General features: G+C 35.8%; 1 protein-coding gene across 2 annotated transcripts in view; it reads left to right on the top strand.

Moving 5' to 3' along the window:
* Positions 1–23,460, top strand: part of antxr1d (ANTXR cell adhesion molecule 1d) — a 44,797-nt gene extending 21,337 nt beyond the window's left edge. For both annotated transcript variants that reach the window (XM_056471175.1, XM_056471174.1), the window contains 4 exons: positions 2,792–2,890; positions 3,404–3,571; positions 5,492–5,572; positions 19,682–23,460. In XM_056471175.1, the coding sequence (XP_056327150.1) occupies positions 2,792–2,890; positions 3,404–3,571; positions 5,492–5,572; positions 19,682–19,927 (594 nt within the window). In that variant the 3' untranslated portion in view covers positions 19,928–23,460. The remainder of the gene's footprint in view (positions 1–2,791; positions 2,891–3,403; positions 3,572–5,491; positions 5,573–19,681) is intronic.
* Positions 23,461–25,519: the final 2,059 nt, after the last annotated feature.

Genomic DNA, 25,519 nt, shown 5'->3' with positions numbered 1-25,519 from the left:
CCACTGTGCCCCAGAAATGGCCTTATAAACCACATTCCCTAATGCTGCCAATATTAACGGCTACATTTTAGCGCACAACTGTCCATCACCATTTAAGGGCATTTTCTGTGCCACGGCCGTGTAAATAAAGACAAGTAAGCAGTGTGAGTGGACACAGTGGACACCACAGCTCGACCACAGGATGCAAAACTGAGGGAAAATGCCTCATAATGATCCTCTTGTGTTTGCTTTGTTCCCAGAGGTCAAAGGCAAGCAGTCACTGAGGCTGATGGGAAATAAAAGAGCTTTGTGGAAATGGCTTTAGAGTGTGCATCTGTGCTTCTTAACACTGAGGGTCCAAACAAGGCCCTCTGTCTCTGAGGCGTCCCTTTGATTTGGAGACACAATGCGGTTGCTTACTTTAGCAGCTAACATTATTTGACCGTGTCTTGTGTTTGTTATCGGCGTTGAGCAGTGAAAGTTTGCTGAATGACTTTGAAGCAGTCATTTTATATATTGTAGTATATAATATATCTATTGCAAGGGTTAATGTTAATGGTTATAGTTCAGATCATGTTATTTAAGAAAAGGAGGGCAATCAAGGGTGTCCATTAAAGGGATAGCTCACCCCAAAAAAGATACTGACTCACTATTTACTTACTCTCAAATCATTCTCAAACTTTATAAGAACTTTTGTTTGTGGAACGCAAAATAAGATGTTTTGAAGAATGTTGGAAACTGGTAGCCATTGATATCCATAATATGGAAAAAAGTATACACATATGACAACCAGTTTTCAACATTCTTAAAATATGTTCTTTTGTGTATTCTTCCATTTATGTATGGTTTGTTGTGACTCAACTTTTGAAAACATTAGTTGCAATGATCTAAAATGTCTGAAGTTGAGTGAACAAAAAACTCTTTTGGAAATTGGTACTAAGAAATAATACATTATCAAAACAAACAAACATGAAAAACAACTGAAAAAAAATAAAACAGAGACAAATGATAACGACGCATTTGTTAAACACAAAATTAGAAACAAGACAGGAGGCAAAACAACAATAACGGTAAACAAGACAAGAATAAAACATGGCAGGACAAACAGGAAATAATGCTTTGTAATGCTTCACAGGAAAAAACAAGACTCAGCAAAGAGTCTGTGTGAATGAAGTGTCTTTATAATCATAGTAATCAGTCCCTCATGAGCTTCCAGCTGTGTGTGTGTGTGTTATCAGAATCAGAAACTGGTTTCTCCATTTAAATTCAGGGTTCATGCGGTCATGGAAAACTTGTTTTGAAAAGAAAGAAAAAGAAGTCATGGAAGTTAGTTGAACAAATATCTGTATACTTGAATATAGGTCAATTGTCTTCTATTCTGTCTTTGGCCAAACAAATGCGCTCGTATTATTAGTGCTCTGTAAGCATTAGTTAAATCAATTTTACATGGATATAAAAATAAATTTAACCTAAATAGATTGTTGCGTGTTTTATGATTTGCTGTAATAAATGTGAACATGCATTGTTTTTCTTTTATTTACCAGTTATACGAAGACATTACATCAAACAGTAGGTCCTGAAAATTTACTTAGGTCCTTAAAAGTCCTGGAAAAAGTCCAGGAATTTGGCCAGTAAAAATGTGTATAAATCCTGTAAATTATAATTTGAGCATTTGATTTGTCATTTAAATTACAAATAAATAACAATTTTAAATTACACTAGCATTATTGCAGTAGAACTTTGTTGTTGTTGATGTTAATAATAATGTCATTAATGTTATTATTGGTGTTACTGTTATTTTTGTCGTTGTTGTTCGGGTTAGAAATACAGCAACCTTTATTTTTTCTAAAGTGAGGAGGTCTAAGATTAACTCAACAAGTTGGCAGAAGCTTTTTTGGGTGAACTTGCAAAGTTTAAAAAATGTTTTTTTTTTAATTAATTAATTAAGAAAATTTTGATTTCGATTTAGTAAACGTGGTAAATCTGTTTTTTTATTATTATTATTTACTATGTAAGCTTTACCGATAGATATACCAAAAATACAATTTGATGAATGAAGTATAATTTAAATTCTGTTAAAGTCAACTTTATTCTCATATTTTCCAAGTTTTCAGCTTACAGAAAAGCAAAATGTTTTAGATGGAGATAAGTGCATAGACATTGAAAGATTACAAATTTCTTTAAATATATAAATTATGTTTTTACATTGTAAGCTGCATTCTGAGGGAGCAGGTTTGACAGCCTGTGTGGAAGGGAAAGCATCATTTATCCAATGTAATGCAAATTATAAGTGTTAGGCACGTCAGGTCTGACTGCCTTTTGTGAAATACAGTTTCATGTCTCTAAAGAAATGCATATTGTCAGTTCCTGGTATGGCTGTCTTTTTTCTCACAAATGGCCAGGTGATACTTTCGGGCCAAGCCCAAAAAACAGGATTTGTGTACAAAACTTGTAATTGCAGTTTTAGTTTCTACTAATAAGCACTGCCCAATAAATTGTGTATTTAACTGCGTGTCAGCTGCAGTAGAAGATGAATGCCACAGCTATGGCGAGTTCCCATTAAAGGATTCTGCTTTAGTAATTACCCGAAAATCTTCCTGGTTTTGTCTCTTCTTCAAATTCACAACAGCATTGACAAAACAAGATTCACACATGTTCACAACACTAAACACAACAAGGGCACATTAAATGTAGTAATATAATCACTTAAGAAATATAGTAAAGTAAAGTGATAGTCCACAATTGAGGTGGCTCAGAGCAGAAGTTTGTTTCTAGTATGCTATTAGTTTAATATATTTTGTGTGACTAACAGGAGTCTGATGATGAAGATGGCTTGCCAAAAAAGAAATGGCCTACAGTAGATGCTTCCTACTATGGAGGAAGAGGAGTCGGTGGAATCAAAAGAATGGAGGTGATTCACGTTCACGTATACAGCATGTGTGTTTTGGCTTCATATGGAGCGTCACTTGATCATAGGTTAACACAGGCTACAGGGAGATGAAGACCATGCACGACGAGTGATGTTATGAACCCTCAAGGCACTAAAACACATCAATGTGACCTTAAATGCTCTCTGTCTGCCTGGTGCCAAAACTAGATCATGTGACATCATAAGACAAGCTGACGCCTGTACATTTACTCCTGTAAATTGCAAAGGTGCCCATATTGGACATACAATACTGCTCTTAAAATACAGACTCATCTTAGTTGCAAACCTTTTTACTGCTTGTGCATTACTTTGTTCATCTAAAAAGTTTAATTGCCTCAAATGGTTCCCAAACCTCTATGAGTTTCTTGTGTCTGTTGAAAACAGTTAAAGATATTTGGATGAATGTTGTAAACTGGTAGACATTGACTTTAGATAAGAAGAATACAATGGAAGTCAATGGCTATAAATTAAATGGTTTTTCTGTGGTGTTTTTAGGTGCGGTGGGGGAACAGGGGCTCCACAGAGGAAGGAGCTAAACTGGAGAAGCCAAAGAACGCTGTGGTGAAAATGCCTGAAGATGAATACGAGCCCTATGAACCCAAACTCAGAAAGACTTATGGGGGCAGATCTGACAACCACAGAAAGTGGTACAGTCCTATTCGGGTATGGGATGTTTTTTCATGTAATTTGCGACCCTGTACCACAAAAATCATATGTTGTAATAATAAAACATAAATTGTATGTGTCAAAATTATACTTTTTAATGGCAAAAATCATTAGAGAAATAAAGGTCATGTTCCATGAAGAAATGTAGTAAATTCCCTTCTGAAAATATATCAAAACTTACTTTTTGATTAGTAATATACAATGCTTAGAACTTAATTTATACAAATCTAAAGGTAATTTCTCTATCAGAGTCTTTAAAAGTCTTAATATGTCTTAAATTTCAACATCAAAACTTTAGGCCTTAAAAGTCTTGTCGGCGCAATAGCCTAGTGGTTAGCACGCCGACATATGGTGCGGTAGCACATCAGGGCATCCCGAGTTTGAATCCCGGCTCGAGTACATTTCCCTACTCCCCTCTCTCTTTCTGACTTCGCTTCCTGTCTCAATATTGTCCTATCTAATAAAGGCCAAAAATAAATCTTTTTTAAAAGTAAATCTTTTTTATAAGTCTTAAACTCTTGTAGGCCTTAAATCATTTTACACGGGTCTTAATTTTCCTATGTTCCTGTGCCCAGTCGGGCAAACACCTAATTACTAACAATTCATCTCAATAAAACTTTTAACAAAACTTTATTAATAACTCAATTTTCCAATATGGTTTAATTATCTTCCGTACAGTGACATGTGTTTAAATGTTCTCCATGTATGTCCATATATGGTAAGGATGCTGAACTGGATTAATGGATAGATACATTTAGTTTAATAGTTTTAAAGCCTGTCCATTTTTTTTAAAGAAAAGTTGGAAAAATGTTGGAAAAAAATGTGTAAGTATTCAACAAGGGTTTGCTTGTTGACACATTATTTCAAATATTCATTCATTTTCTTTTCGGCTTAGTCCTTTTATTAATCTGAGGTCACCACAACAGAATTAACCGCCAACTTATCTAGCATATGTTTCATGCAGCGGATGTCCTTCCAGCTGCAACCCATCACTAGGAAACATCCATACACACTCATTCACACACATACACTACGGCCAATTTTTGGCTTAACCAATTAACCTGTAGCGCATGTCTTTGGACTTGTGGGGGAAACCAGAGCACCCGGAGGAAACGCACGCAAACACGGGGAGAACATGCAAACTCCACACAGATTTGCCAACTGACCCAGCTGAGGCTCAAACCAGCAACCTTCTTGCTGTGAGGCGAACGTGCTACCCACTACGCCACCGCATCACCCTTATTTCAAATAAAAAAAAAATACAAAAATCACAATTCAAAAAAAATTGCCGTCCCAGCAGGCACAGGACGTCAGCATGACGTCAAATGGACGGTGTACCTCAGCGTTGTGGGATGTTGCATATTGTTAGGAAATTAAAATCGAGTTGACATCAGAATCCAACGTCAGGCCAATGTCCAACGTTGGACAGAAGTTGCATTTCCGTTACTTTCCAACACAACCTAAAGACAACAAAATATCAATGTCTAATGATGTTACAGCTTCACGTTGTGTGGACATTACCAATATGTCTATCAGACGTTTGATTTTGGTTGCCATACCTGATGAATAAATGTCAGTATTTGATGCCAATATGATGTTGGTTTACAATGTTGGCTCAACGTTGGTTTTTGGTCACTTTCCAACACAACCTAAAACAAACAAAATATCAACGTTATTTCACGTCTATCATTATTGGACGTCAAAATAACATTGTCTTGTTGCCGACCTAAATCTAACCTAATATTAATGTCTTATGACATTGTGTGTCTGCTGGGTTTGTGGTCCAGGGTCACATTTACTATAAAATTTCTCTGTTTACACAGAATTCTTATTAGTTTGAGGATGCTGCTATAATAGTATAATTTTGAGACATAATAACATCAAACATTATTAATGGGTCAGTTATGTGTATCACAGGGGAAACTGGATGCTTTGTGGGCCCTTTTCCGTCGAGGATATGACCAGGTGTCACTCATGAGACCTCAACCCGGAGATCAGGTAAGACTGTGAATCCATTCAGGTAAAGATTCAGGATCATGTTATTTGACACTTTTACACTATATTATATGGCTGGGGTGGTTTTCTACTGTATACAATACCTATACCTGAGTTGATGAGCTGTGTCATAATATCTAGTGGAAAAGTATTCTGCCTTTTGATGGAATTTATTGTAAGAATGAGGTGCTCTTTTGACTGACTGACTTCACCTCCAGTATTTCTTTTGTAATTGTCTTTATCTAAAGTGCTTTATTGATATTAAATATGTATCCGTTTTGGTGACACGGTGGCTCAGTGGTTAGCACTGTCACCTCACAGCAAGAAGGTCACTGGTTCAAGTCCCAGTTGCCATTTCTGTGTGGAGTTTGCATGTTCTGCCCGTGTTGGCGTGGGTTTCCTCTGGGTGTTCTGGTTTTTCCCACAGTCCAGAGACATGTGGTACAGGTGAATTGAATAAACTAAATTGGCCGTAGTGTATGTGTGTGAAGAGTGTATGGATGTTTCCCAGTACTGGGTTGCAGATGGAAGGGCATGCGCTGTGTAAAACATATGCTGGATAAGTTAGCGGTTCATTCCGCTGTGCTGACCCCTGATAAATAAAGGGAGTAAGCCGAAGGAAAATGAATGTATCTGTTTTTGTTACATTTCTAACTGAGCAATTATTTTAGAAAAAAATGCTTTAAATTAAATTTGTACCTATTAAATTATGAAGGATTTCAAATTCATTGTTTCTGTTCCAAAAACCTAGTGAGTTTCCTCCACATGCAGCATTTTAGTGCATGAATAGCTGTAATTACTTTCTAATGTGAAGCAAATCTTTTTGAGCTTTACAAAAAGATAAAAAAATCCCAAATGTGAATTAATTGTGTTTCCATCAAGTTGTTTGAGCGGCTGACTGTGCTGTGTTGGTAACATAGTAACCAACAGTAAACAAGCCAAGAATTATGGAGACAACTGATTAGTCACATGGGTGTAATGTTCGCAAAATTAAAGTTTAGACAGCAGATGGGTTTCCATCTCCCATAATGTCCTTTCCATCTCCCAACTCCAAAAACTCAAGCGAACCATTTTTGGTTTGTGAATCAAGTAATTTTTTTTTTCGATTTGGCATCTCCTTGTCATGCGATTCTTCAAAATGTGCTTAAACACAGGATGAACCCCTGCTATTCTGAAAGATGAAGAAAATGAAAACTTTTATTAATTATGTGTACATCAAAATGAACAGTGGTTACGTATACATGGACATCAGTAATAAAATGATTTGCCTTAATCTGAATAAGACAATATTATGATTAAAGTGTTTACATGAGTTGCTTTTTGAATGTTCCTTTCGTGATCCCATTTTCCATGTTATAGCACATAATTCGATCAACATCATTGCGTCACCGCACTATCCACGTTTCCTCCAGAGTTTCATGTAATATCTGGTATTTCATTTTTAATTTGTCGACTTTAACTGCAGTTTGGCACTTTCACTTTCATTCTGGAACATTTCATGCATGCCCCCTGTGATAATCGAGATATTGGATGTGAATATGAACTGTGGGAAGAGTGTTGTTTTATTGGAATTTGATACTGCACACGTTGGCGGTTCATTCCGCTGTGGCGACCCCGGATTAATAAAGGGGCTAAGTCGAAAAGAAAATTAATTAATGAATGAACACCGTATGGGGAAAAAAACTTCGCAGTTCATGATGTAGGTGTCTGTGGTCTTCACTGACTCAGTAGGTGCAGATAATAAAGTCAAACAACCGTGTGTGTGGACTATCCTGTCGCAAAATGCGGCGAAAATCCTACATGATGGTAATAGTTTGATTAATGTGCTTACAGGTCTGTGCTGCACTTCAATAATGCGACTAAAATCAGCATACTACACGTCTCAACTTGATTTCTGTTTAGTTCGATTATGATCTTAATCGAATTAATCAAAAATCGTTGTTTACATGGTAGATTCTTAATCAGAGTATTGTCTTAATTGTATTAAAATCTGATTATTGGTGTTCATGTAAACATACTCACTGACAGTAAAGACATTTACAATATTACAACAAGAAACTCAAATAAAACTTTTAAATAATACTTCTCTGTTGGGGGGTGACCACTTCATAGTGGGGGGTGATCGTGTGACCACTTCATAGTTATTATCGATTCTCTGAATTTGCCATTAAACACTACACTGTACAATGTACATTATTACTGGAATTTAAACTATATACAGTATGAATTTAAATCAAATTTATAAGTGCACTGTAAATTAATAATTGGTTGTATTAGTTGTATTTGTTAAGGGCTTGTAAATTTAGCCAGTAATACTGTAAAAATTGCCTGTAACACTGTAAAATTTACGAGCGCACTGTAAATGAACAAATACAATTGATCCTTCGCTAAGCCCTGCCCTTCTTAGTTACTGTTGCTACGCCTGTCAAGCTTTTGCGCCCGGCACATCTATTACAATATGTATGCACTGGTGTCAGACATTGCCAGGGATATAATTAGTCATTTTTGGCCAACAGGTGAGATATCCGAGAAAGATAGACAAAAAAGGAATGTAGAATGCATTATATATATGAAACAGACGGAAATATGATTGCTATTAGTATGACTACTATGGCGAGGGCTTAAACGGAGCAGTGCTCATTATATCGAGTGAAAAAAAGAGAAAAAGACAGCTGGGAAACATAATCTGCTTTGTATTATTGTAGGAAAAACAGTTTAGATATTTTAAGAGATGTGTGAGTTATTGCCGTCTATCACTGAATGTGTCAGGTATATCGAAAACAAAATCAGCTTAACTCCGCTCTTTTAGCACCCCTCACAGAGCTTGATCCACGCTGGCATTTCTTCCCTTGGGTTTTAGGCTTTGGAAAGTGAAAAAAATTCCATCACCCCATCCAAAGTTTTAGGATACCGGTGTCAGATTTGCACAATCCATATGCACAACGCTTTGGCTTATTTCCCTCGCTCAACAGCTTGACAGACCTCCTGCGCGTAGCTACGGTTGCTAAGCCATGATTGGTGTGTGGCGGTTTTCGGGTGTGGCTTAGCGAAGGGTCAATTCTGCTGTAAAACTACAGCACAGTGGTATTTGTTAACTTACAGTGCACTTGTAAATTTTACAGGATTACTGACAACCAGAATTGCCAGTAATACTGTAATTTTTACTGACATTTTTAACAGTATATGTACAACTTTTAAATAAAATATTTAGTGATTTATATTACAAACTGCTGATTAAATATTTGATTGCAGTTTCTCCCCATTGTTTATAAAAATATCCATTATTGGCTGCTGCTGCAAAAGAAAGCGAGGCGGTGGACTTATTTTGGAACAGAGCACTCATGACATTCCCATCAGCGAGCTCAGCAGTCGGGACAGGAAATAGCAGTCTAATTACACTGCTCTTAATTCCTCCTCACATGGAGCAAGTCGTGTGGCTGAGCACAGTCTCTCATTCTCCTGAGTCTTTTGTAAGAGATGTCTCTCTCCATCTGAATCCTGCTCTCTGCATTACTCCAGCAGCACAAGCTGTGGCCTGGCAACACATCTGTGTGTCTATGAAAGGCATCTTTCATGTGAGCCGTACAGTATGATCCCATTGACACCAGCAGACTATAGCTCCGTTCCCACTGTAGATGGAGCGATCTGATTTACTTTGGTTTAATTCTGCAGGACTCAATAATGGGCCGCTTGTCTGAGAGACCGTCGGCGTCCAGCTGCTCAATGTACTTTGCATGAGCTTTAGAAGGTGCTGGTAAAAGCAGCAGACTCTGTAAAAGACGGGGTTTGGGTGGAAACAGCTGTGCCATTCAGGGGGTAGATGTGTGTGTTTCATGCCCACCTGCAGCACAATGGCCAGACTGCAGACACAGACGACTCACTGTGCCCAAAAACAAAACCTCCGCTCAGCCGCAGACGTTCTAAGTTCTATATTAGTTCACATATTTCTCTTTATAACTCTTGCATTCCCTAGATGTGACTGATTCTCTGTCTGTCTCTTTTTTATCATCTCTTTATCCTCTTTGTCTTCTTTGTTCTACTGGTGTTTACAGTTTTGGACTGTCATTATATTGTTTGCAAGCAGTTTTGTTGATATTCTTTATGAATCTCATATAAACTCCTTCATAAGGCTTTTTAATTCTGCATAAAATTATATTTTAATACTTTTTTGAATGCTTATTTGGTGTTTAAATATTTTTATTATGGTGTTATAAAGCAATCCAATATTATTTAAACAAAGTTTAGTTATATTACAAAGGAAAAATATTAAAAATTAAAGAAAGAAAATGAAGAGTTCAGATGCAAAACCTTCTAAATCTATCAGACCTCATTTTTTGTAAATGAGTTTTTCTACCAGGCTCCTCTGATTAGGTTCAGAAGTTCCATTTCTTAGGGAATGATAAGGTTATTAGCTAGTAAATAAAATAACTTTTTTCAAAAATGTCACTTTAGACAATTCTTTGGTTTTTAGCAAAGTAGATTTTCTTTTGCGTCGAAAACCAGCTAAATCCACTTGTGCTTTTTTTGCAAAAACCTCTAAATCCACCTTTCGAGACAAGACAGTGTAACAAGTTGAAAATCACTAAAGATGCGATTATAAATTATTTTACTAAACATAAAACCCATAAAATTAAAAATATATAAATCTGTCAAGTAAGTGGCAGTTCATTCTGCTGTGGTAACCCCTGATAAACCAGGGACAAAGCCGAAGGAAAATGAATGAATGAAATGTGTCAAGTAACTGCATTAATCAATAACATTGAAACTGACATTAATTAAATGTTAATAATCTGTTGTCATTTCTGATATTTGGGATTTAGATTTAATTTAAGAAGAGCAATGTAAACATTGCAAACATTGTAAGCTAAGCTTGGTAGATTCAAGTAATGTAGTGTAAAATAATGTGAAACGTCAATACCTGTGCATTGTCCGTTAATATAAAAAGCTTATCAGATGTATAGGTATTATGAAGTAATATTAATAATGTATAGTTTTATACATTATATTTATCTTTTTGAAAAAATAGCTTAAATTAGCAAATAAAGCACAAGGTAGGCCTACTAAGCAAAAAGGGGATGTCTCTCAGATAATTTTAGAAGATGTCATTTATTCATTCTCACCATACTTAAGATCTTGGTCTCTTGTTTTATTTGTTTTTCCAGTACAAGGAAAGACCCATACACTCTCACATTCAAACACACACTCATACACTCTGGCCAATTTAGTTTATCCAATTCACCTATACTGCATGTCTTTGAACTGTGGGGGACGTAGAGAAGTAATAGCACCCGGAACCGTAAACCCACTCAGGCAGAGTGAGAACATGCAAAGGCTGGTCCTGGTCCAGCTGGGACTCAAACTAGCAACCTTCTTGCTATGAGGAAACTGTGCTAACCACGTAGCCACCATGCCTTCCTTCATACTAAATTCTACAAGATTAATTTTGATCATTTTATTGGATGTTCGGCTTATAAAATATAACCACCCGGCATGAAGTCATCACATTGATATACATTCCAGGTTTTGATTGGCCGCATCTTTGCATAATAACCACTGATTTATAATAGATTCTATATAGATCCATGATACTAACCTCTGCAAGATTACATTTAAAAATATCATCAAATATTATGTATTAAAAATATAATCAACAGCGATGATGTCATCACATTATTTGCATTCTGGATTGTGATTGGTTGTCTTACATCTGTTTGCATGTTAAATTAAGTTTTTTTAAGATGACAACATTGTCAAAATTATACATTTTCTCACAAATCTTCTAAAATAACTAAAAACATTGCATTGTGCATGCCAGGCTAGCAGTTGACAATGTCAATTTACCATTTTCATGGTATCGTTTTTTTTAACTGTGCTTGTTTTTAAAATGTTTGTGTTTTCAGGCCCCCAAAACATTTGTTGTGTAAATGAACGACATATATCCAAAAAGGAAACATAACAGAATATAACAAGGAAATACAACAAAATAAAACAACAAAATATACAACAAAAACCTTTACCCAAACACCTAATTTAACATCAAAGAATTATTAAAGAAAAGGATGAATATCAAACATGATCATGATGTGGAACAGCACATCAATGTTCAGAAATGCACATTTTTAAAGATCTACTCATCTTACTGACAAAACATAAACCACACGGGCACCGCAACAGATTACGTTAGCGGTCTTGCACAAAATAGTGCCTCAAACTTTTTTGCTGTATAGGGATGTGTAAATGTTGTTTTATATGTGAAGCTGCATTGTAAACAATTCCCACATTTAAAATGACCATGTGGTATATTATTTTAAAAATACAGAGCGGGTTTTAGAGGTTTTAGATAGTGTTGCCACCTTTTTGAATATATATTTTGTACTTTTTGCAGTTTGGCTGAGCCCCCAGTTAAAGTGATGTGCATGCTTTTGTACATTTTTTCATTGTGAAAAAGAATGCACAAAGCATATAAAAGTTTTTAAATTTTTAGTTGAAAAAGATGTTGTGTAAATGTCCTCTTAGTGTGAAGTAAATGTGGAAAAAACACATTTATCATGGTGACATTTTATAAAGGCAAAGGCAGTAAGTAAGCAACATTATCATTTTTGAGCAAACCCAAAAAATCTGTGTAATTTAAGGGGGACTCTTAATATTGAATTAAAACAAAATTAACTGCTTTAATTTTCGTCAAACTAAAATAAATATGAAAACTTTCTCCAGAAGAAATTCAACGTTTCTTGTTGCTACTTTGTGCAACTTACTGACAAATTGTGAGGGAATGTTGTGTCACCTTATTCTGAAGTATTGTCAAACACTATCACGTATGACCTGCGCTAATGTGTAACACAGATGAATCTCGGGTCAAACTTTTTACCCGCAGGCCTCAGTGCACACATTGTGACAGCCTTGCTTTATTGCTCACATCGACTTGTTGTGTAAAGAAAGAAGCTGTTGTTATCAAAACTCTTTGTCCGTCCCGTTTACAAGCTTCACCTCACAGGCTCAGTATGTGCTCCTTTACGTCGACACTGGAGACAAAGAAAACTCTCTGGAATGGAGAGTGGGTTTGGTTTTGTTTTTGCTAATGACCCGTGGGGATGTAAAGGTTGTGACTCTGGTTAACAGAAGGAAGTGGCTTTTTAACATAATTTATGAGTCAAGGAGGTGAATGACAATTGTTCTTGCGTTGAAGTCTAACCCAAACCAACACTTGGTGGTCCGATTTAACCGCTTATTAAACCAAGAGCCCCATAACCTGACATGGGGGGCCCATTTGGCACAGGGGGGGAGCGTGGTTTTATTGTGATGTCCCATTGTCACGTTGGTCGGTGATTGATTCACGTCTGTCTGGAATGGAAGCAGAGGCATCATTTTGGCAATCGTGTGCGGCGAAAAGGACAATTTGGCGAGCAGCACAGCAAGAGGCCTGAGCATATGGCCTGAATGAAAATAGAGGATCATGAATACTGTGCAGATGCGGATGGAGTGAGCGAAATCTGACCATATGGTGTTTTAACTGGTGTGGACGGCCCACAGCAGGCTACAAGATTCTGCAGGCTTTAGATCAAGGCTCTCAGATGCAGATTACCTGGTGGATGATAGCAAGGTAATGCTGGCCTTCTCTGGGCCTGTTTTTGCAAGTACACTGAAAAAAGTGTGGCATGCAAAACTGTTGCAAACAATTTATTTGTGTTGAATTTAAACAAATTAAATTTAATAATGTTCAACTTAATTTGTTTGTTTAAATTCAGCCCAAATAAATTGTTTACAACCACTTAACGTAAAAAAATGAGTCAATCCAAGGAATCATCTTTGAATCATTTTTTTCAGTGTACAAGGATTTTCAGTACTTACAGTAATTAGTGGAGCGCGTCATATTTGTTTATTCATGATGGATACATGCATATACAGTTGTAAGTCCTCCTGAATTATTAGCCCCCCTGTTTATTTTTTCCCCAATTTCTGTTTAACGGAGAGAAGATTTTTTTCAACACATTTGTAAACACAATAGTTTTAATAACTCATTTCTAATAACTGATTCATTTTTATCTTTGCCATGATGACAGTAAATAATATTTGACTAGATATTTTTCAAGACACTTCTATACAGCTTAAAGTGACATTTAAAGGCTTAACTAGGTTAATTAGGTTAACTAGGCAGGTTAGGGTAATTAGGCAGGTTATTGTATAATGATGGTTTGTTCTGTAGATTATCGAAAAAATATATAGCTTAAAGGGGCTAAAAATATTGACCTTAAAATGGTTTTCTAGCTAAAATAAAACAAATAAGACTTTCTCCGGAATAAAATTTTTTATCAGACATACTGTGAAAATTTCCTTGCTCTGTTAAACATCATTTGGAAAAAATTTTAAAAAGAAAAAAAATCAAAGGGGGGGCTAATAATTCTGACTTCAGCTGTAAATACAGTTACAGTCAAAATTATGAACCCTCTTGCTAAATTGTAATTGTTCTAAAATATATAGTGTTGCTTAAAGGAGACATATTTTTAAACTTAATGGTTTTAATGACTCATTTCTAATAACTAAAGGGGGTATATGCACAGCTAGTGTTTTTCAGCCAATGATAAACTTCCGGTGAAAGCATAATGTGACTATTTTCAGTTTCATAAGGTTTTCATAGACATGGCGGGGGAAAATGAAAGTTAATGCAGTGCTTCTTGTCCAGTCTGAGACCCATTTAATATCATATATCAATCAAGCAGTGAAGATCACTGATTTTTAAAGAAACCAGACTTTAAATGTGGCAATTTTATAAAGAAAAGACATTGAAACTTTTAAGCAGAAATTAAAAGTCTTTGTGCACATATTCCATTTCTTTTGTGTTTGCCATGATGACAGTACGTCATATTTTACTAGTTATTTATCAAGATACTGTTATTCTATTATACTACAATAGTATTAAATATTATATACTATTATTATAATATTAATATTATTATAATAGAAAAAATATTGCTTAAGGGGTCTAATAATATTGACTTTAAAATTTTTTCCAAAAAATGTAAAACTGGTTTTATTCCAGTCAAATGAAAAGAAATAAGACTTTTTCCAGAAGAAAAAATATGATAAGAAATACTGTTAAAATTTTCCTTGGTCTGTTAAACATCGCATGACTACACATTTTGACTGCAACTGTATATAATTATATCTAATATATTTGAAAATATGTTCTGTACATATTTGTAATTCCAATGGTTGAAAAAATGTATGTATAACAGCATTTTTTCAATATTACGACATATTTGTCGTAGAACTGCACGATATTAGAAACTTCTGACATTGCGATATTTTGTTTTGCTGCAAGATATATTGCGAATATATAATTTGAATAGCTCAATTTGGTAAAATTATATTCATTTTGATCAACAGGGACGATCAAGTCTCTTTCTATACAGTGCAAATATAATTACAAGCATATATAAATACAACAGAGCAAAAAAGTGAAATAAACAGTGCCTTGTGGTATTCTGTGGAATCTAACAGTATTCAAGAACAGAAATTGAACAATTAATTGTAAAATAATGTGGTCATCATTGTATAGATAATTATAATATTTAATAATATCTTTGAAAAGTAATCTAATCCTGCGATGTGACTATTGCAGATACACACATTGTGATACTGATGCTTAAACAATATATTCTTCAGCCCTAATTTGTTGTATATATGACATTTTATAAATCTAAATATAAACTTGTAAGTCATAAATGGAATTTGCATATATTTCCATATATCAGATTTATATCAGGGAAACACACTCCCCTGTGGTCACTCTTTGTCCATCTGTTTCATATTTTTGAGACCACCCTTATTAAAAACAAAATAAAAGGCATATCCTATCCTACCATCAACCCTTGAACAGAAGGGTGGAAATCCCTCCTGCATGTGGTAATTGAGCTCGTGGCCTTTTAACTGTCTTTCTGTTTGCAAGATAAGAGCTCAGACAACATGTCAGACACTTACTCCCCTTAACCGCTCTCCTTTACACTCCAGTGAAAGCCATTTAGATCAGAGCAGGACACATATTAGTTCATGCTTTGTTTTTTGTTGTTGTTGAAGGTGATAGAAACGATTGCTGTGGTGGGTGCTGTCATGTTTTTCTAACATTTGATTATTTTTATTATTACTAAAGGGTACTATCTTTGTCAGTATTAAATTTATAATATTTCTTAAAAAATTAAAACACCCATATTGTTATTCAGTGTTGTTGTTGTTGTTGAAAATGACAAATATTAAATACGTTCATTTGTTGTGATTAATAATCAGGGTTAATAACTAATCTGAAGTTTATAAAAATCCCTTTGTGTTGTATGAAAGTAAATATAAACTTCTCAAAGCATGGCAAAAAAAATGCTGTTAATGACAATGTAGTTTGCAGAACAAAACTATCAATTGCAATTTCAGAGAAACTGAAAAAGGTCTGTTATTTTTCCATAGCTGCATTCTTAGTGAGTACAAGACACTTTGAAAAGACATGATAAAAACCAAATTAGGTCAGGGCCAATAGCCTGGTGGTTAGTGCTTCGACACATCGGCACTACGGTGTTCACGGTAGTAATGGGCAAAGCGAGGCTTCATGAAATACTGAAACAGTCAAAGCAAATGTTTCGAAGCTTCGAAACATTTCGAAACCCCACTCTACAGTGACACCTAGAGGTCATTTTTAACGTATTTCTCTGGAATAGCTTCAGCAAAGAAACCGTTAAGCAAATTGAGGTTTAAACCCCATGTTGTAGAGTTGAAGCTTCAAGTGATTTAGTGAAGCCGTGAGAGTTTCTGACTAGCGTGCAGAGGTAATGGGTTAGAATTTAGAGTGATGCAGCTGTGGATGTTAGGTTTTAATGCTCTGTTCTTGTAACGTGTTTTGTTTTAACATTGGTCTGACATCCGAATGATGACTTTGTGAATAAATGTTTTGTTTTGGTCATAAAACAGGGTTGTTGCTGGATCAGATTCATTCAATTTCCCATTTATTGTATTTTATTAACGTCTACCCCAACCCTAAACCCAACCATCACAGTACTGTAAAAATATTAATTATTGTTACACAGTGTAACAAAAATTATGCTATATTGATGGCATTTCTGCAGCTGTTTCCTATCTAGACTACACCATAAAACAGTAACTTTATTAAAATACATACAATCATAATTTCTAAGTATTTGTACAAGTCTGGATTCGAACCGAAATGCCATTTGCAGCACAGTTACTTTGTGCATACGCACGGTCCACTAGGCTACATGAGACAGTTTCATTCTGGCCCTGTCAGTCAAATGCAGAGTCGCCAGGTCTCGAAGCGCTTCTGAAATGATTGATGCTTTGAATCGTTTTAGTCACATGACCTGTGTGTTTTGAATCACCTTAGTCACGTGACCAGGGTGTTTCGGATCATGCTTCAGTGCAGTGTTTCAAAACACTTGCGCTTCAGGATCTTGACAGTTTGTCGAAACGTCAGTTTCACGTCAGCCATCCCTAGTTCACAGTGGCCCAAGTTCGATTCCCGGTTTGAAGTCCTTCACCAATACTCAGTACTTCCCCTCTCTCTGCTCCTGTCTGTAAATCTCCACTGTTGTATCACAATATAGGGGAAAACCCCTAAAAAATAATTATAAAAAAAATTTGACTGAGTTTTATTGACTTTAATTGGCTATTTATATTTCATTTTTGTAGTTGCGTTGGTGAATATCCAACAATCTAAATGATATTAGTACTTAAATACATAATATTTCTTTTGAACCTGAATGTTTGCTCTATGAAAAAATGCTTAAGATTCAAGCTGTTGTGTTTGCTTATCACTTGGATTTCAAAATGTAGACAACTTAACTGGCTTTACCTCCATTCAAGGACTTGCATATGAATACATCACTTTTATTAAGCCCTGACAAAAGTGGGTGTTGCAGTGAATCCTTGTAGTGAGTTTCATTTTTGCCACTTAATGAAGCGTAAAGTGAGCTTTCAATGGCTTCGCTCAGTCGGTCTCAAAGTTTTACTCGAGGCAATTCCTCCTGAACGATCAGCCTTACTGACAACAATGAATCGCTTCATCTTGAAGAATGTACGTTTTCTCAGAGACCAGCCTCTTGTTCCAACACCGTTTTCACAAATAGCTATTCTTCCTTAAGCGCGGCGCTGCAACTCTTCAACCCCACCCCCATGATTTTAGGGACAGAATTGCAGTTGACAGCTGAGTTTCTGGATGTCTGAAGTGCTGTGGGTTCGTCTCCTGGGCATTTCCAGCCAAAGCAAGCAAAAGAACGCAGCCCAGGATCAGCTGCACTGCTGCTTGAGCTTCTGTTTTTCAATCCTACGCATTTTGCAGTGAACTTGTCACCTCTGGGGTTGAAAATACAAAGCGTTCATACAAAAGATGTGAAGAGTTTGGGTTTTGTTTTATCTGCAGCTATAGCCCTATTGTGGTGCACTTTGAAATATGAACACAGTACAGACCAAACATACCTAAATAAACCAAAAGCCAAGCGTGATGTCACAAAACAGAAACTATAAAAAGGAACACAGAAACTTATTTTGGTCACACAATAAGAGTTAATTTGCCACAGTCTCTCCTCTCCATATGCACCAGACACATTCTTATAAGCATTCCATATGTCTTGGAAAACATTGTGCAATTCTGAGTGTGCTTCACAGAGGTGAGTGGGCTTCACAAACTATCTGTAGGACACACTATCTTCTCTCTGTATGCTTGGAGAAAAAAATCTAAACTAACTTTTAGTTAACTTGTCATTGCATATACAGTGGGGAAAATAAGTATTGAACACGTCATGTTTTTTCCTGGGAATAATGTTTCTAAAGGAGCTGTTGACATAGAATTGAACCAGATTTTGGTAAAAAAAATCTGGCTGTGTTTTGAATTACTGTCTTGCTGAAATGTCCACCCTGGTTTCATCTTCATCATCCTGCTAATGTAGATGTTGGACTGAAGCAGCTAATATTCATTTACAATGACGAAGAGCAGAGGGTTGCTGAAGAACTTCTGAGAGATTTCAGCTGCTGTCTGGGCTTTCACTGCCTTTCTACACCTCCCTTTCTTCATGTGTTCAATTATTTTTTCCTACGTCATTTGATTTTATTACGCATAACTTAATTTTTAAACTAATTAGATTTGTTTTCTTCGCATATATGGATATCTTTGGTTGTTTCCAACATCAGGGGAAAATTTCAAGACAACAGCGCTTTTAGAAATATGTTTTCTGAGAAAAATAGTGACATGTTCAATACTAATTTTACCCACCGTATATGCTTTCTATCCTGCTTTCTGTTTATTTTAAGTTCTCCTTTTATCTTCACTTGATATTTACCTTGGATAAAAGTGACTGCCAAATGTATAAATTTGAATGTGAAACTATGGGCTTACTTTTATTTATGTATTATCATGATTTAAAAAAATCAACTGTAGCAAAAACAAAACTAATTGTAGTGTTAGGGGCTTGACAATTGACACAGACACACCGTAATTTTCATATTTCTGCGTTTTGGCCTGACACAACCCTAAAGTTTTCAAGCTAAAACAGGCTCTTCAGCATTTCCTAATGTCCCCTTGTGGATGTCAGATGTAAACTTTTATTCTTTAGAGGTTGCCACAGCGGAATGAACAGCCAACTTATCCAGCATGTTTTACTCAGCAGATGCCCTTCCAGCTGCAACCCAGTACTGGGATTTTTTTGTGCATTTTAAAACAAAAAAGTGCAAGTCATTTAATGATGTAGGAGAAATCCCTACACTCTCAGAAATAAAGGTACAAAGCTGTTACTCGGGTAGTACCTTTTCAAAACGTGTATGTTTGAACCTAGTGGGTCCCCACTGATGCTTTGAAGGCACACTTTTGTAGTATTTAAGTACTAATATGCACAATTTACTTACTTATTACTAACATGTATTGTTAATTACCTTTTCGGTACAAATAAAGTAGATTGTGTTTCTTTTTTATCTGAAAGTGTGCATTGGTTTCCCTAGTTGCAGCAACTTCAATTTCTTAGTATTGCTAGACTGGCACCAGTTATTCATGCAATATTCCAAATATCTAATATAGTTTCAGCGTTGAACTGACCATGATCCCACCATCTGTCCTGTTTTCCACAGGGGAGATGCATCAACTTTACCCGGGTGAAAGCAGAGGAGCCAAGGTCACCAGCACACAGCCACCTTCCACCTCCACCGCCCCCTCCAGACCATCAGCCACTCATGCGACCTCCGCCCAAAAGACCACCATCCCGCGGACCCTCCATTAACCGCTCACCCCCAGGACCTCCACCAGCCCGGGCTCCCCCAGGCCCCCGCAGACCCCCACCTTCACGACCCCCACCCTGCCCTGGGAACAGTCAGTGAGAACAATGGAGGGCCTTCACTGCCACCCTAAAATCTCAGCCTTTAATTCAAATTTGTGAAATTTACCAAAGCTACTGGTTTCCCACAGGTTCAGATCGACGAGGGAGTGAAATGTGAGGTACGCTATTAAATATAAAGCTTCTTTATTGGAATCTGTGGGTCCATGAAGAACCTTTACACTCTTAAAGGGATATTTCACCCAAAATTTTAATTTTTTCACCATTTTCTCGCACTCAAGTGTTTCTAAACTTTTATTTTAAAAAAAATGTGTTGGAGTTTTGGTAAAAAGCAGCCTTTATTTGTTGCTTTTTTTGTAAAGCTCTTTGAAAAGCAACTTTTAAAGGCTCTATACAAAATACATTTATTATCAAAGAAACTCAAACTGGTTTGGAACAACTGGAGGATGATTATATGATGGTAGAAAATAGATTTTTGGTTGAACTATCACTTTAAAAATCAATTGTATAAATTTTTTCACAGGAATTCCATTGAAGAGCCATTTTGGTTCACACTTCATTTTGGTTAACAGTTTTTAAAATTATCTTTTTTTAATGTGAAGAGCATTTGAACAATTTTTTAGAAGCAAGGAACTTTTCTACAACATATTCTTTTAGCTTTTACGATGTTCTTCACACTAGGGAAATCCGCCCAAAAATCACTGCAAAAACCCAAGTTCTGACTGTTTTTAAAGTGTCTATGTTCTTACAGTTTTTTTTAATCGCTAACAAGCGTTTACCCATACTTCAGATACTTTTTCTAAACTCTTAACACAGACTTACACCTACAAAACTGCAAAATTGTGTCCTGGCAAAATTCACTCAATAGGCCCTTACCCACCATGGCCTCCCAATCATTCCCATCCACTGAATTGGCTGCATCACTGTCTCTCCACTCCCCCTATAGCTGGTGTGTGGTGAGCGCACTGGCACCAATGTCCTGTGGCTGCTGTCGCATCATCCAAGTGGATGCTGCACACTGGTGGTGGTGTGGAGAGACCCCCCTCATGATTGTGAAGCGTTTTGGGTGTATGGCCATATATAATAAATGTGCTATATATAAATGCACTTACACATTATAAAACACAATTGGCCAAATGGATAATTTTCTTCTCAAAACAACATTTTGTTAAATATATACTAACTTTTCATTTCAAAAAAAGAGCACATCTTTCTCTGCACACACTAACTTTACCTAAACACTAGAAATCTGACTTAGAATGAAATGATTCTGTCAAAGAATAACACTTGTTTTCACTTCACAAGGTACATGCAGTCAATCAAAGTACACCAGGTTTCAAAATACTGGCTATTGTTGACATTAGAAAACTGCAGAGACTTTTTAGTTTTACATGTAGTTGCATGTAAAACATGCAATCCACCATTTTGACACTAAATTTCTTGGTCGGGAACTGTATGTCCGCATGAACAGTAATGTTCACATTCAAAAGCATTCCAGTAAAAAACAAATACGTTTTTTTTCTTTACTGTTTACTACAGGAGGTACAGTAGGAACACGGTATGATAGAACAGAAAAGGTTTTACAGCATTGCTTACGGTGAACTAAACATCCATGAAACACACAAGAGCATTCTGAACAAAACAAGACAACAGCAAAAAGCCCAGATAAAAAGGGGGATCTAAAAAAAAAATCTGAAAATTACTGTTTCTAATTTTTGCTATGGGCAACACGGTGGCACAGTGGGTAGCACAATCGCCTCACAGCAAGAAGATCGCTGGTTCGAGCCCCTACTGGGTCAGTTGGCATTTCTGTGTGGAGTTTGCATGCTCTCCCGGTGTTCGTGTGGGTTTCCTCCGGCGCTCCGGTTTCCTCCACAAGTCCAAAGACATGCTATATAGGTGAATTGGATAAGCTAAATTGGCCATAGTGTATGTGTGTGTATGGATGTTTCCCAGTAATGGGTTGCAGCTGGAAGGGCATCCGCTGCATAGAACATATGCTGGATAAGTTGGCGGTTCATTCCGCTGTGGCAACCCCTGATGAACAAAAGGGACTAAGCTGAAAAGAAAATTAGTAAATGAATGAATGAATGAATCTCTGCGATCTTCATGGTTAGGCCACATGTTTTCATCAACATCACTCCTCAAAGTCCTCCTTTCACTGTATAACTGTAAATATAATCCCTGCCACTGAGTCTAAGCCAGACTGGAATCAGCTGTGGTTGGCCCAGTTTATCCAACATAAATCAGCTGTGTGTCAATTATTCAATTGTTTGTTTATTATCAGCTGAGATATATTTTTGATATTGATATTATTTTTGAACTGATATCATTGCAGAAGCAGAGTATGGGATTAACATTCATGAATACAACAAAAATTTTATTGGGAGCTATAGTTTTTCTGTTAAGAAATGTAAAAGAAAATTGTGGAAGTATGTTCACTGACTGCATATTGGGTGAAAACAACATGAAATGTGTGAATGGTATGGCCAAAAAAAGACTGATGCTGTGCTAATTGTGTTTAGAATTTGTGACAACTGGTTGGACAAACGCTTGTTAGCGACTGAAAAAACCTAATATAAAGAGGCACTGAAAGCGGGACTGCATCAATGCATGATTATTCTACATGCAAAATGAATTCATTTTTAAGGCACTTAAAGAACTTTGAATGTTAATTTTGGGTATTTGTTTATCAAATATTGCATATTTTGGTAGATGACTGCATGTGCAAGATTAGAACATGCTTAATAGAGTAATTATGTTATACAGTATGCTCAGTTTTAATTTGTAGATGATATAAAATGGCCGCATCTTTAAAAAAGAAAATCTGACTTGTTGTGACTGCAGGGCAGTACTACAGACCTCTAATTTATTTAGCCTTGGGTTCCTGGTAGGCACTTGAATATAAAATGACAGGGTGTCCACCACTGGTACAGGACGCTCAGCATGATATTTGATATAATATATATTTGTCTTTTCCTTTGTGGATCATGGTAATAAACAGTAGTCCTGAAGAGTAAGAAAAAATTAAAGGTAAAATTTTATGTTCATGGGTTGGACTCGTGTGAATGTGTCTTTTGCTTTCAAGAAAAAAAGTGTAAATAATCCCAATGTCTTCCCCTTAATATGAAAATAAGATCAACATTATAGACCTTTTTTAGGGATGTAAATAAAAACAATGGTCCCAATGTAGTTCCTGTTTTACATTTTTAATTTCTATAGCTTCTACGAAAGAGCCACATATTGATAAATATGTTATGATAGCTGTTTTAACATTAAGTTATGATTGATTTGCCTCTTGGTACAGTTAGGATATAGTTTGATAACAGCAGGAAATGTTCATGGGCTAATGACATGACCACATTGAAATGGTCTATCAATCAGTGTATACTTAGAAAAGGAAGGAATGATAAAGTATTCAGTTTTAAAATTGTTTAATTTTGAGCTCAAGACTTAACAGGTATGGCAGTGAAATAAGCAATAGCTTTAAAAGGATACTCACCCACCAGCCATCCAAGATGTATAGGTGAATTTATTTTGCAGTAGAACATTAAACAATATTTTTCTTAGCTGAAACCGTGGTCCTTGGTGATGATTTGTCTGTGAATTGTTTGACATATTTTCAAAAATCAGACATTTACTGCCATCGTTGCATCTACATAAAAAAAACAGCATTCGTTGTGTCCAAATTCTACAGATAATGACAAACTACTTGTTTAGCTGTATTTCCCTTTATTTCCCTTCATGGTTGACAGTCAACCTCGTTCTGCTCTGAAAGGAATTAATACTCAGCAGGAGCTTGATTCCCATCATGTAACTTGACATGATTCATATGGTCTGATGACTGCAGCTCCTTTGGCTGGATGCGCTGAACACTCATGAGAAACATCAGAGTGTTGACGAGCCACAAACCTGCAGGCCTCGCTGGAGATATTCACAAAAACAGCCACACATTATGACTAACATCCACTGCCTCAGATTCAGAGGAGGCTCGTTTGTGTCTATTTACACCAATAATTGAAATACAGTTACTTTTGTCATATCAGACTCAAAACTAGGACGTATAAAAACGTAAATGACCTGATATTTGTTTGCAGTTACAAATGTAACGTCTCGAGAGGAATGTGCGTTTCAATCTCCTGTGAAGTGAAACAGTGCCATCTGTTGGTCAAAATAACTTGTACATTAGACGACAAGTTTGACAAGCTAAAACAGGGTCTTCAGCATTTCCAAATGTCCCCGTTTTATAGGGACAAATCTCTGTAGTGTAGATGTCAGATGTAAGCTTTTGTGCATTAACGTTAGAGCATTTATTGTGTAGGAGAAACCACTACACTCAAAAAATTAAAGGTATAAAGCTGTTACTCTGGTGGTACCTTTTCAAAACGTGTTTAAATCTAGTGGGTCCAATGCTTTGAAGGCACATTTTTGTAGTATTTAAGTATTAATATGCACAATTTCCTTTTTTTTAAATTTATTTATTACTATTATGTAATGTTAAGGGTTTTTCAGTACACATATAGTAGATTGTGTTCCTTTTTTATCTGAGAGTGAACATTGGTTTCCCCAGTTGCAGCAACTTCAATTTCTTAGTGTTGAGTTTGACACCATTGCCTGCTGTTGGTAAAAATTACTGTTGTACATTTACGACAAGTCTGACATTTTAATACAAATTATCCTTAACTAAGAGTTGTTTCATTATGTAATGAATCTTTGTTGTAAATATTTAGCTAAACGTTCACCAAAAGCATCAGTAGGCTATAAACATGGACTAATGTACTTTGACAAGCTAGTTAAAATTAAAGAGAAAAATATGTTAACACAAATAATTTGATTAAATTTACAAAATAACTTACTATGAGATCTTTTTCAATTAAGATTCTCCAAAAAAAAAAAATATATATATATATATATATATATGTGTGTGTGTGTGTGTGTGTGTGTCATATGACTGAAGAGACTTTGGAAACACTGAATAAACCACTGTATATTCTTTTTTTGAGTCCCATTTTCACCATACTACATGTAAAAAAACATCAGTTGATTAGCTTTTGATTAGACAACAGTGATAATGAAATGATAAAGAACCATAATAATGAAAAACAGCAGAACTGACCAAAAGAATTCTACTAAATTCTTTAATTTTAAAGTTTAAAAACTCTAAATGGTTTCCATATTTTTTATATATACATTATTATTATTATTATCATCTGGGACATGAATTAGTAAGTCAAAATTTCGTAAAATTTGTAAAAAACAAACCAAAAAAAACCCCAGCAAATTATGAATTATGTAACAGCAAAACATATGCGGTATAAAAATTTCTTAAGGTCAGTTTTTTTTTAAACATTCTAAATTATACAAATCTTAAAGATATTTTCTAATGCTTCTTTCAAATACTTTAAATAACACATTGAGATGTAAATGCACACATCAAACAGACATCTACACTATGTACATGCTTTATCTGTTTTTCTCCATACGTGGCAGAAATGGATTGGCATAATTTTGGTCTGGTCTTCCTTATAAACACCTTAATAGGGCTTTTGTCATACTTTTGTCAATGAAAGATGGCTCTCAACAGCAGCTGAAGTGTCTGAAGCCAGCAGACGCCACCATAAACGTCTTGAGTCTG

This window comes from Danio aesculapii, chromosome 13 (genome assembly GCF_903798145.1).
Source record: "Danio aesculapii chromosome 13, fDanAes4.1, whole genome shotgun sequence".
Taxonomy (NCBI): domain Eukaryota; kingdom Metazoa; phylum Chordata; class Actinopteri; order Cypriniformes; family Danionidae; genus Danio; species Danio aesculapii.
The sequence above is the reverse complement of the archived record's forward strand: the minus strand, read 5'-3'. Positions and strand labels throughout refer to the sequence as shown.